Source organism: Prunus dulcis, chromosome 3 (genome assembly GCF_902201215.1).
Source record: "Prunus dulcis chromosome 3, ALMONDv2, whole genome shotgun sequence".
Classification (NCBI taxonomy): domain Eukaryota; kingdom Viridiplantae; phylum Streptophyta; class Magnoliopsida; order Rosales; family Rosaceae; genus Prunus; species Prunus dulcis.
In genome coordinates, this window is record NC_047652.1 from 19,067,183 (window position 1) to 19,077,994 (window position 10,812).

Consider the following 10,812-nt stretch of genomic DNA (forward strand, 5'->3'; position numbering starts at 1 on the left):
AAATTCAGCTCCATACTTTTTAAATAAAAGTAAAGGTAGCTGTATGGACGATAAACTCGCGCCACACCTTTAAATAAATATTGCCGTATGGGTAATAAACCTACTCCATACCATAAATAAAATAAATGTGGGGATAAAAACCTTCACCTAATATATATGAAGTGCATAATATATCATATATTGTGGGCAATATAACTGCGCCACTATTCAAGATATAATAGATGGGTTTTAAGATCACACCATCATTTTATTACAATAATTTGTGTTACAACGCGATGGGTAAAAAAAAAATTACACCACCATAAAATAACAGGACGGGGTATAAAAACCGCGCCATTCCAAATTACGTTACAAAGAAGTAAATTAAACAAGCATGGATGAAACAACATAGAAATTGTGAGAACACAAAAAAGAAAGTTTGCATGTCGTCGTAGTAATAAAGTGAAAGTAGACATATGACAGAGAGGAGACAGAGAAATAACCACATAATGTTGAGTTGGGAAAAATTCAGAAATAAAAGGAGAGACTATCGTGCTGATAACGTGTTATAAAACTAGAATAATCAGAGGATGAGAAGTACCACTGTAATATTGGGAGTGGAATTATATTTCTCTTTGTGGTGTTTACACTGACAGAATTTCTCCTCAGATAGACTCCACACTTTTTCTTCTCTCTGACTCTCACTCTATTCTCTTCTCTCTTTCGTGTGTATTTACAAGCAAATATAATGCCTATTTATAGGCAAAGCAAATGGCTTTTAAGGGAGACATAATGATTTCTCCCCAACATCATTATCCCATCTTTTGACTAATACCCTCTAGCTTTATCTCCATCTTTTGACTAATGCCCTCTAGTTTTATCTATGTGGGCTTCACTTCTTTATAATAGAAAGTACCCTTTCTGTTCTTTCTTAGGTAGGCCTACATGTTTTAGGTTATCCGGAAGGAATGGAATGGCTAATGTGATTTGAAACCATTGAAATTCTCAGCTCAAATCTGTGTAACCAAAACAAGAAAATCGATGGGATATATTTTTTTTCTTTCGAAATTCTCCGCACAAGTTTTGTTATAATTAAGAGGACGAACTGCAATAGTTTAAACAATAAAGGATATTATTGCAGAAATTCTATTAAATATTCATTTGCATTCTTTTATAATTTTAATCGAGAGCATCCACAATGGACTCCCTAAAACACATCTTTAGATAAAATTTAGGGAGGAACTGAGAAAACCCACCTCCAACCATGCTCCCTATCCAGCTCCTAAAATAGAAAGACCTCTATGAGCTCCTAAATCTGATGAGAGAGAATGGACTCTTAATTAGTGGCTCTCTATAATTTAATGATATCTTAATACTGCCTATTTTTTCTAGAGATTGACCATTTATGTTGAATTGAAAAAGAATTATAGCATTTGTGACTCCCAAAACTAGAGAGTCGGAGTATGATTGAAATTGAAATTTTATAGAGAGCTCATAAAATAACTTTTGTGCTTTTTAGCTAAATTGAACTAAAAAATAGTGATGATGATTGTAGATGCTCAAATTTCAGCTGCACTTATACAACTCGCAACTCATTCAAACTAGTAAAACTAAAATAATTACGGTCAATATATGAATCTGGATTTGAGAGTAAATACATTTATTGAATAGAAAGAAGCCAAAATCATCTGTACCAATGTGAACATCAACGAAAGAAGAAAATGTTTCATACTTGAGAAGTCGATAACCACAACTAAACATAAGTATAGCTAGGTTTATATTTCCTTAATCTTTAATTTAGGGTGAAATTCGAAGAATGATATGATTGTGGTTGACCTAATTGAGCAATTAAGCTACTCAGCTTTGTATGGAAGAAGAATTAAGGAGAGGACTGAGAAACGTCTAGAAACATGAAGTTCAACTATCATGGATACAGTCAAAATGCATATACAATTTAAAGGAAAGGCATTAATTATTGATAGATATAAGTAAAAAATGCATATCCTTTTATTGATGAAATGAGTTATTAGGAGGGCAAATTTAAGTTAAGTGTGTGCTAATCTCTTCCAATGTAATAAATACATTTCATTATGGGTAATGCTAGGCTTACCACATTGTGTACCACCTCTCTAATAGAGGTGGAGCCCACCAATACAATGGGCCCCACCTCTATTAGAAAGGTGGTACACAATGTGGTAAGCCTAGTATTTTCCTTTCATTATTAAGCCTAAGCAATCAGTGGCATATCACTCTCTTGAGAAATGATGTGAGTCAAATAAACTTGGCTAGTAGATTTGATGAATAAAACTATTTCTATCATATTTACAAACACTTAAGAATAAAAAACTTCATCAAGCACATTACTTCTCCTACTTACTGGTTGTGAAATTATGTTCTTTTACAAAATTTGTTTAAAGAAGAAGTGAAAATAGTTGTAAAATAATTTTGAACTGGAAATGAGTGATATCTTTATTTTCAATTTATTTTAAAAAACTTTAAATTTCTAAAGAGAATTTCCCGGGGAATGAACCGAGAACCTCGAGGCAGAGACGCTTTGCCATAATAAGTCAGAAGAGAATCATTTTCCATAATAATGTACGACAAATAATAATAATTTGACGGGTCCACAGCTGACGCCGTCGTGATAATAACTTTTAGAGTTGATTGGATAAGAATGCTAAGAAAGTCATCCAGCTATCCATTCCTCGTGTCGTTTTAACCTTAAAAGGTGAGAAATTCCTTCGTTATCAATTCTCGATGGACCCCACATAAATTCCATACCTTCGAGAGATTTGCGGTCAGTAACGTGGTCCGTCAATACTCATTATGGTCCAAATATGTTTATAGTATATAGCACAATGTCAATTGTTTTTCTTAAAATGTACCTTTGAAGATTGACCTAGGAAGAAAAACAAGAGAAATAATGAATTCATACAATGAATTGAACTTGCAAAAATTGATAAAAAGAAAGTGAGGGAATGTCTAAAATGGTGTTCTAGAAGTGAAAGAGGGGAAGAGTGTGGTGTAATAGCAATGAAGGGTGGACATAGAAAACGCGTCCATGGACGTACCATTTAGCATGCAACCCGGACCGAAATGGAAGCTCGCACCTCTAAATAAATCCCCCCCTCCTCAACCCACCCCCCCTCTCACTCTCACCCCAAAGCCCCCAAACTTTAGAGACCCTCTCTCTCTCTCTCTCTCTATCTCTCTCTCTCTCTCTGAAATCCCTTGTCTAAAACAAAAAAAAGCTAGAATAGAGACAAGGTCTAGAGCTAGTTTCTTGTGTCCGTCTCTTTTTCTCTCTCTCTAATTCTCTCCTCTCTTTCTTGCATTTCTCTCTCACACCTTGGGAGAGGAGAGAGAAACTCTTCCAAACCTCCATATCTCCCTCTCTCTCTCCCTCTCTTTGATCCAATTTCTCAAAGCACAAACCAAACACCCCATCGAACAAAGAAAACGCGTTAACAAAACACAAACTCAACAAAGAATTCAGACAAGAAACATAGGTGGTAGCTACATATATATATTTATATAGGTAGCTAGCTAGCTATAGCTATATAGGCCTAAAATCATCATGATGCTCAACAGCAGCGGAGTGGACGGAGTTCATGAGTCGGAGGCGGCAGCTCAGAGAGGCGGGTCCCACCACAACCACCACCACCAGCATCAGCAGCGGGGCCTGAAGAAGGGCCCATGGACGGCGGCGGAGGACGGGATCTTGATGGAGTACGTGAAGAAGCACGGCGAGGGAAACTGGAACGCGGTGCAGAAGAATTCAGGTCTGGCAAGGTGCGGCAAGAGCTGCAGGCTCAGGTGGGCCAACCATTTGAGGCCTAATCTCAAGAAAGGCTCGCTTTCCCCCGACGAAGAGCGTCTCATCATCGAACTTCACGCTAAATTCGGCAACAAGTGGGCTCGCATGGCTTCTCAGGTGAATTTTGTTCCATTCTCTTTGGTTTTTTTTTTTTTTCCTCTTGTGTGTGTGTTCTATCTATCTATTCTTTGTGGAATATTTTTTTTCCTTCTTCTTTTTCCTTGTCCCTTGGACTATACCTTTTTATGTGATTTTTCTCTGCCATTTTGATTCTGACTGTGACCGCAGTTGCTTTCATTTCCTCTTTCTTGGTCTTCTTGGACTATCTGTCTCGATCAATTTACATGGTTTTCATTATTTTTTACATACTCATATGATTATGAAATTGCAAAAATCCTTTCTTTTTTTTCCGTCAATAAATTTGTAAAAAGTTTTGCTAGCTCATACCTTTTTATCAATTTTCTTTCGATTAATAAAGAATCCAGTTGTTCTTATTTTATCTGACGCTGATCTCATTTTCTGACCAGATTCCCCAACACCCCCCCTTCCCTTAATTTTCTTTTGGACCTACCTAGCTATTTTTCTATTTTTTTTAAAAAAAATTATTTGACCTGCTCTTTCTTTCTTTTGTTGATACTCATGTATGTCTGTTTCATTTTTTTTTTTTTTTCTTTTGGATGATTTTGATCATCAGTTACCCGGAAGGACTGACAATGAAATAAAAAACTACTGGAACACCAGAATAAAGCGACGCCAAAGGGCCGGTTTACCAGTTTACCCTCACGACCTCCAGCCAGAAGCAGCGGCTGCTGCTTTCCACCACCACCAAATGAGACACTCTTCTTCTTCCTCCTCCGCTTCTTCATTCTCATCCCTCCTCTCCAACTCCCAGCCTCGAAAGCCCAGCACTTATAGCCCCGCCCAGCTTTCTCTTTACGACCACATCACCACCTTCTCCTCCTCCTCAGATCATCACAACAACCACACCAACAATTACCACCGCAATGCTGCTTCTCTCTTTTCCAACCCCATCACCCAATTCAATTGCAATGGCGGTGTCTTCGCTATGCCTTTTGGGTCCTCATCTTCTTCAGCTCTCTTCAACCAGAGCCATAACATCCCAAACCCAAACCCTTTTGGGTCCTCATCTGCTGCTCCTCCACCGCTTCAGCATCAGTACAATTCTGATGGAGGGTTTGGTGGCTACAACAATCTTAGCCTCAGCTCGATCATCATGGGCCCTCCTTCTTATGACTCAACTGCGGGTTTGGTTGCGGGTTCCAATGCAGAGCTCCCTTCGAACCAAACACCGCAAAGTATTCATGGCGATGAGGCTCCAATGGGTGCTTCTGGCAATACCAATGAAGATGATCACTATGAAATTGCACCGGTGCCATCTCAAGGCAATAGTGGTCTCTTGGATGATGTGTTGGCCGAGGCTCATAACATTTCGAATAAGAGGTTGAAGAGTGAGGACAGTTCTTCTGGGGTGTCTGGAAAAGAGAAAGGTTTGGTGGTGGTGGAGGAAGAGTCTAATGAGGAGGAGGAGGATGACACCGTGCAGGTCGAATCAACTTTGAAGAATAGCGGTGATAATAGTGCTGAAAACCAGAGGGATGATAGCTCGTCCCCGTCATCAATTGGTAAGATATTTCAAGCTCTTGCATGCCTCTTGTGTTTTACTTTAATTAATTCATGCAAGAGTCAATTTCATAAATAGTTTAAATTAACGATCGACAACACAAGTATTTTATATTGCCGGACAATCTGACGGGAGAGCGTTACACGCATGTTAATATCTGACTCATAAGTGAGCTCATTTGGTGAATGTTGAAGCTCCATCTACAATTTCGATGTCATTTGGTAGAAATATTACTACATATAACTTGGGATTTTGATGATCCACAGACATGAAACAAAGTGAGGATCCACTAGATGAGATGGACGATGACTTGCTGAGCTTGCTCAACTTCTCCTCTACGGTGCCAGCAGTATCTGAGACGTCGTGGTACCTGGCTGAATGCATGTCCAACAGCGGATCATCAGCAAGTGAGAATGTGGGTCTAGACACTCAGCAAAATGCCCCGTTGACATTGACGTCGGTGAAGACCACGACAGCAGCACCCGAAGTCCAGCGCACCTTAGGAGCCTGCTACTGGAACAACATGCCTGGCATATGTTAAGCGTTGAAGCTCCCAGCTGGAGAACATTTGCTTAAAACAGACTAGAGATAGTGAGTGTCCATATGAGTACTGATGAAGACTAGAGCTTAGTGTGCATATGGTTAACTAACGCTAGAGAGTTTTACTAGCTAGTGGATGTGGATCATGTGGGTTTTATCTTTTTAGTTAGCTAGAGGTTTCATTAGGGCTAGCTTTTCTAGCAGAAAGGAAGACTGAAAAGTCTTAGGGTTAATGAACCTTCTCTTCTATTTTAGTTCAGTGTTTATGTTGAAGTCGAGTAAGTAAGCCCAAAAACTCCCCCCAAAAAAAAAAAAACTTGTTTTATGTCATGCATGTGTTGTATATATCATCAATGTAGAACTCAGTTTTAGTTTCATGGATTCTAGTTATCTTAATTTTTATATTTATGTGTTAGTTTTCCTTTCTTAATAAGTATCTATGGGTTGAAGTAATTTGTGAATACAAAACTAAGGGCTCGTTTGGGAGTGATTATGGATACCCCAATAATCACTTTTATGGAGACTTTAAATAGTTTTAAGTGATTTTATGAAGAATCGCTTAAAAGAAGCACGTGGGAGGTGTTTATCTCCAAAAGTAATTTTATCTATTTAGAATCATTCCCAAACGAGCCATAAGAACACTTGCACCTTTTTTGTTAACTTAGAAATGAGATCACACCCATTTTCCCAATGGAGAAGATGTAACTTGTATCCCAACTTGTACACAGAAAAAGAAACTTTTTGAGTTTTGGCCAAATAGTATATCGTCACCAAAAGGTTTTGCGGCCCTTGGCATATATAAGAAATATGACAATCACGTTGTCTCACGTTTTCATGACGAATTTTCATTCATTTGTGACAATTCCCAATTCACACAAAAATCTAATTTTCCCAGTAGTTTTCTTGCACACACCATGCCAAAATTTAAGGGCAGATTTAACAGTATAATAAATCCAAGTGACAAGTGCACCACTTTATCACGAAACTCGCCAAAAATAGCACTGAAAATTAGCTAAAATAGAGGTCTGCTTTGCAGCCTTGGGGAGAGCTTGGCAGGGAGGCCGTGGTTGCAGTGTGTCATCCTTGATCTCAACTTGTTTTTCGTTGTTGCGAAAGTAAAGAAAGTATAGAGGGATTTTGTCACACACACTGTCACAGTGTCATAAAGAATTGATATGCAAATTGACCAACTTGAATTGCCTTAGTGTTATTTGTGTGAAACGTCTTTAATAATTTTAGTGCACAAAGAAAAAAAAGGGAAAAAAGAAGGGCTCACGCATACCCTCTTTCCCTATTCATCGCCCACTTCCCTCACAAATGTTTGTAATAAAAAAGTATTGATAAATGCGAGGAAACATAGGAGTTGCTGGTTTTGATTTTTTTGAGTGACCATGCACGCAAACATTTTTCATGTTCTATCTAAATTTATTTTTCTTGCTTCTTATATATATCTGCAGATTTTGTACTAAAATTCTAGAAAACATTTTTCCATTTGCAAGACCAGTCGGTGGGTACTGAGGGGAGGAAAAGTGGTCAGTGGGTCTCTTTAAATCAGCCAGTTTTTTTAATGAGAAAGTTGCCAAATGGTAAACAATATTTTACCAATATATCTGGTGTCGGTTACACATTGTAATTAATTAAATTGACCATTTTCAGTTTTTTGGTTCGAAATCTTGTCCTTGCTCACTTGAGTTGCAAAAGGGACAAACACATACTTCACCACTGGGCAGGCTCAGTGTTCCAAGTACCAAGATATATGCGTGCGTTTCATAGTTGACTCTTTTTTCTTTATTTTCCTATTCAATTAGTGATGGGTTGAGTTATAGCTTATCGTGATTGAAATAAGTACTCTATCACTAAAGTTAAGTCGTGACTCATCAAACTCATTAATTTAAACACGACAACATTATAATTAAGATAAAGAGGTTTGCGTTACTTGCCGGGGATTGAGGGTGCAAAATAGTGGCATGAGGGAATGGAAGGTAAGGCATGAATTAATGTACACAACATTGGCACATTTGTGATAGGTGCCGATGGATTTTTGGGGACATAGAAATTGCATGAGCAAAAGATTGGTGGCATTGATACTTGTCCTTGTAGCTCATGTACAAAGGTAAGGCATTTTCCACACCACCCCGTTTCTAGCCATTGAATCCTCCCCCTACAAACCTTGTGTGCCTAATTTCTTAAAATAATCTCTACTTCTCCTATGTATGAATCTATGATGCATCTTACAAGTCTAGCTTCTTTAATCTGCTCTCATAGATTGATTAATTACTCGTTAACTTGGATTACTACTTTTCCAATATTACAGCTGGTGAATAGAGATCCTAAACTCTCCAAGAATTTATCAATTCCATGGAAGATTTTGATCTTAGAACCAATTTTGCCATGCTTTAGGTGACCCTCCATCTCCTTTGCAAAATCCCCAAAACGATCCATGTATGAGCCCAGCATGAACCCTTGCATATGCACTTCCTTGCCGACTAAATTCAGCAAATTCCTGACCCCCTCTCTCTCAGTCCAAGCCTGCACAAATTTGATGACCTTCGCAATTGAGAAAACAGACAAACATAGGCACATGCATGCATTATGCATATATAAAATATGTTTTTTTATGCATGTCAACTTCCGTCATGCTTACACAATCATCATTAATTTAATATGAATAAATGACACCATTTACCTTATTGTACTCAGATATCATGCCACAAAGAGGGATCTTTGCATGCTTGTTGACATGGTTGAGAACAGCCTCAAGCATTCTACCGCCAACATTGTCAAGGTATACATCAATTCCATTTGGGAAATACCTGTAAATTGTAAGGAAAAAACTTTTGAGTCTTCATATATACCCAGATATGATTCTCAAAATCATACAGTAATTACTTGCTCAGAGCAGCATCAAAATCTTTCTCTTTGTGATAGTTGAATGCATCATCATATCCAAATTCCTCCTTTATGAGCCTTACCTAAGAACCATAAATTATCAACAATTGAAACAAAATGTTAATCTGTAAGAGTTAAACAATTATATATATTGCAAGTTAGGGGAGTTTACATAATTGTAATTGAATGCATCATTCTATCCAATATCTAAAGGAATTTGTGATTAAATTCAGCTTTCAAATTGAAAAACAATATAGGAGTGTAAATGTTTAAAGTAACTCCGAACTTAAACGTTTGCACACATACACGAAAACATAGTAACTCCAAAAATGAATCCCCTAATAGAAAAATTGTCAATGAAAACAATACACGATCAAAATGTTGTCGCAACCTCAACCGGTAATTTGTCGCAACCTCAACCGATATTTTTTTCGTTCGCATAATTTGTCACGTCCCGCGGTATTGAATTATGCAGTCAAGCTTTTCTAGATTTTTCTAATTCATACTTGGCCGAAGCGCCGATTTCAAACTTTGCATCACCTTCATATTTATTGGATTATCACGTTGATTACCAAAAATGCATACATTTTATCATCTTTTGTACTAAGATTGTAAGTAATTTAATTGGTCATTCTCAAAAGCAAACACAATTTGTTCGTCAATGCATCTCAAGCAATTTGATAGGAAACCAAGATGCCTATAGATAGTTATGTTTGGCCCATGAACTGACAAGTGAGCCCAAACTAAAGGCCCATAACATTGTAGCTTGGTTGTGGACGAGCAAACACTTTGGTACATGTGGTGACTTGGATTTGTAAGTACTTACTTTCTCATCTGATCCCGTGCTCCCTATCACCCTGCAGCCTTCTAGCTTGGCCAACTGCCCGGCATACATGCCAACGCCCCCAGCTGCGGCTGAAATGAACACATTGGACCCTGGTTTTGGGTCTGCTATCACCTCAATTCCCACCCATGCTGCAAACCCAGGTACCCCTAGATTATACGTATATAATCATGTCAGAGTTGAATTTAAGTAAAATAACATATAAGCTCGTTTGGTGCTTACAATTGGCTTGGATTTGATCATATTTAAGGTATATTGAAAGAAGAAATGAAGAAATGCTGTCTAAGTTGAAGGTAACTGTAAGATGTATTACTAATATCCAAGAAAACGTATCCCATGCAATTCTCACAAAATGGTAGGATCCAAAAAAGTGAAAAACACTTCACATCTACCTTCATTTCCTCCTTTAACATATCTTCAATTTAGTGATTTATCCAATTTAGCTTATTCAATTCTAGGCACCAAACGAGCTAGAATTTAGAATTGGAAAAAGAGAGAGAGAGAAATTAAGAGAGAAGTTTGCCTAACAAGCTGATATATTCAGGCGTTGAAATCCCAGAATGCGGATCAATCTTTCTTGTTATAGATTGGGATGATACCACGCAATATTCAGCCAAAGGTGTGACAGGGCTGATCACTATGTCACCTTCACTGTAGTTGGGATCGTTTGACTTAATTACCCTTCCAACCCCAAATGCTATAATAACCTGTAATATCATGCAAAGACAATAACCATTTAATCTCAACAGTAATTTGATCTTAATGTTCAACAGTGAATATGTGGGGCAAGTATAGGCCGTCTTCTCGGCCAGTCATTCTGCTGCGTAAGTATGGATCAACGGAGAGGAAAAGGGTCTCAAGAACGACATGCCGTTCGGGGATCGAATTAAGAGCTAGTGAGAGTTTGGCAGTACGAATCTTGAGATGATCAGAATTTGGAACACCTTGAGGTGCATAAGACGCAATGTACCATTCTCTGCTTTCCAATACTCTCATATCTTCACCCACACCACCCATTGTCTGATCTCTCTCAAATGTCTAGCTTCGCATCACCTTTTTACTGAGTTTGGCAATACGATAAGACTTGAGTAACTGAGTCAA

The 10,812-nt window shown here is 38.0% G+C and overlaps 2 protein-coding genes across 2 annotated transcripts; one reads left to right on the top strand and one right to left on the bottom strand.

Annotated features, from left to right (window-relative positions):
- The first annotated feature begins 3,178 nt into the window (after positions 1 to 3,178).
- Positions 3,179 to 6,275, top strand: LOC117621592 (transcription factor MYB101). The gene is made up of 3 exons (XM_034352157.1): positions 3,179 to 3,913; positions 4,491 to 5,439; positions 5,705 to 6,275. Exons 1-3 carry the CDS (start codon positions 3,557 to 3,559, stop codon positions 5,977 to 5,979), a joined length of 1,581 nt encoding a protein of 526 aa, XP_034208048.1. The 5' UTR covers positions 3,179 to 3,556; the 3' UTR covers positions 5,980 to 6,275.
- Positions 6,276 to 8,252: 1,977 nt separating this feature from the next.
- LOC117621931 (NADPH-dependent oxidoreductase 2-alkenal reductase-like) lies at positions 8,253 to 10,728 on the bottom strand. The gene is made up of 6 exons (XM_034352458.1): positions 10,483 to 10,728; positions 10,235 to 10,418; positions 9,694 to 9,860; positions 8,868 to 8,950; positions 8,665 to 8,791; positions 8,253 to 8,507 (listed from the first exon to the last, which is right to left on the bottom strand). The coding sequence occupies exons 1-6, from the start codon at positions 10,726 to 10,728 to the stop codon at positions 8,253 to 8,255; spliced, it is 1,062 nt and encodes a 353-aa protein (XP_034208349.1).
- Positions 10,729 to 10,812: the final 84 nt, after the last annotated feature.

What these genes read in the sequence shown, in the direction of transcription:
- LOC117621592 (XM_034352157.1), top strand. Translation starts at nt 3,557, where the DNA reads ATGATGCTCAACAGCAGCGGAGTGGACGGAGTTCATGAGTCGGAGGCG. An exon ending in GGGCTCGCATGGCTTCTCAG is followed by an intron (nt 3,914 to 4,490) that starts GTGAATTTTGTT and finishes TTTGATCATCAG; the next exon opens with TTACCCGGAAGGACTGACAA. An exon ending in CTCGTCCCCGTCATCAATTG is followed by an intron (nt 5,440 to 5,704) that starts GTAAGATATTTC and finishes GATGATCCACAG; the next exon opens with ACATGAAACAAAGTGAGGAT.
- LOC117621931 (XM_034352458.1), bottom strand. Translation starts at nt 10,728, where the DNA reads ATGGGTGGTGTGGGTGAAGATATGAGAGTATTGGAAAGCAGAGAATGG. An exon ending in TGAATATATCAGCTTGTTAG is followed by an intron (nt 9,861 to 10,234) that starts GCAAACTTCTCT and finishes CGTATAATCTAG; the next exon opens with GGGTACCTGGGTTTGCAGCA. An exon ending in GCACGGGATCAGATGAGAAA is followed by an intron (nt 8,951 to 9,693) that starts GTAAGTACTTAC and finishes TATGGTTCTTAG; the next exon opens with GTAAGGCTCATAAAGGAGGA.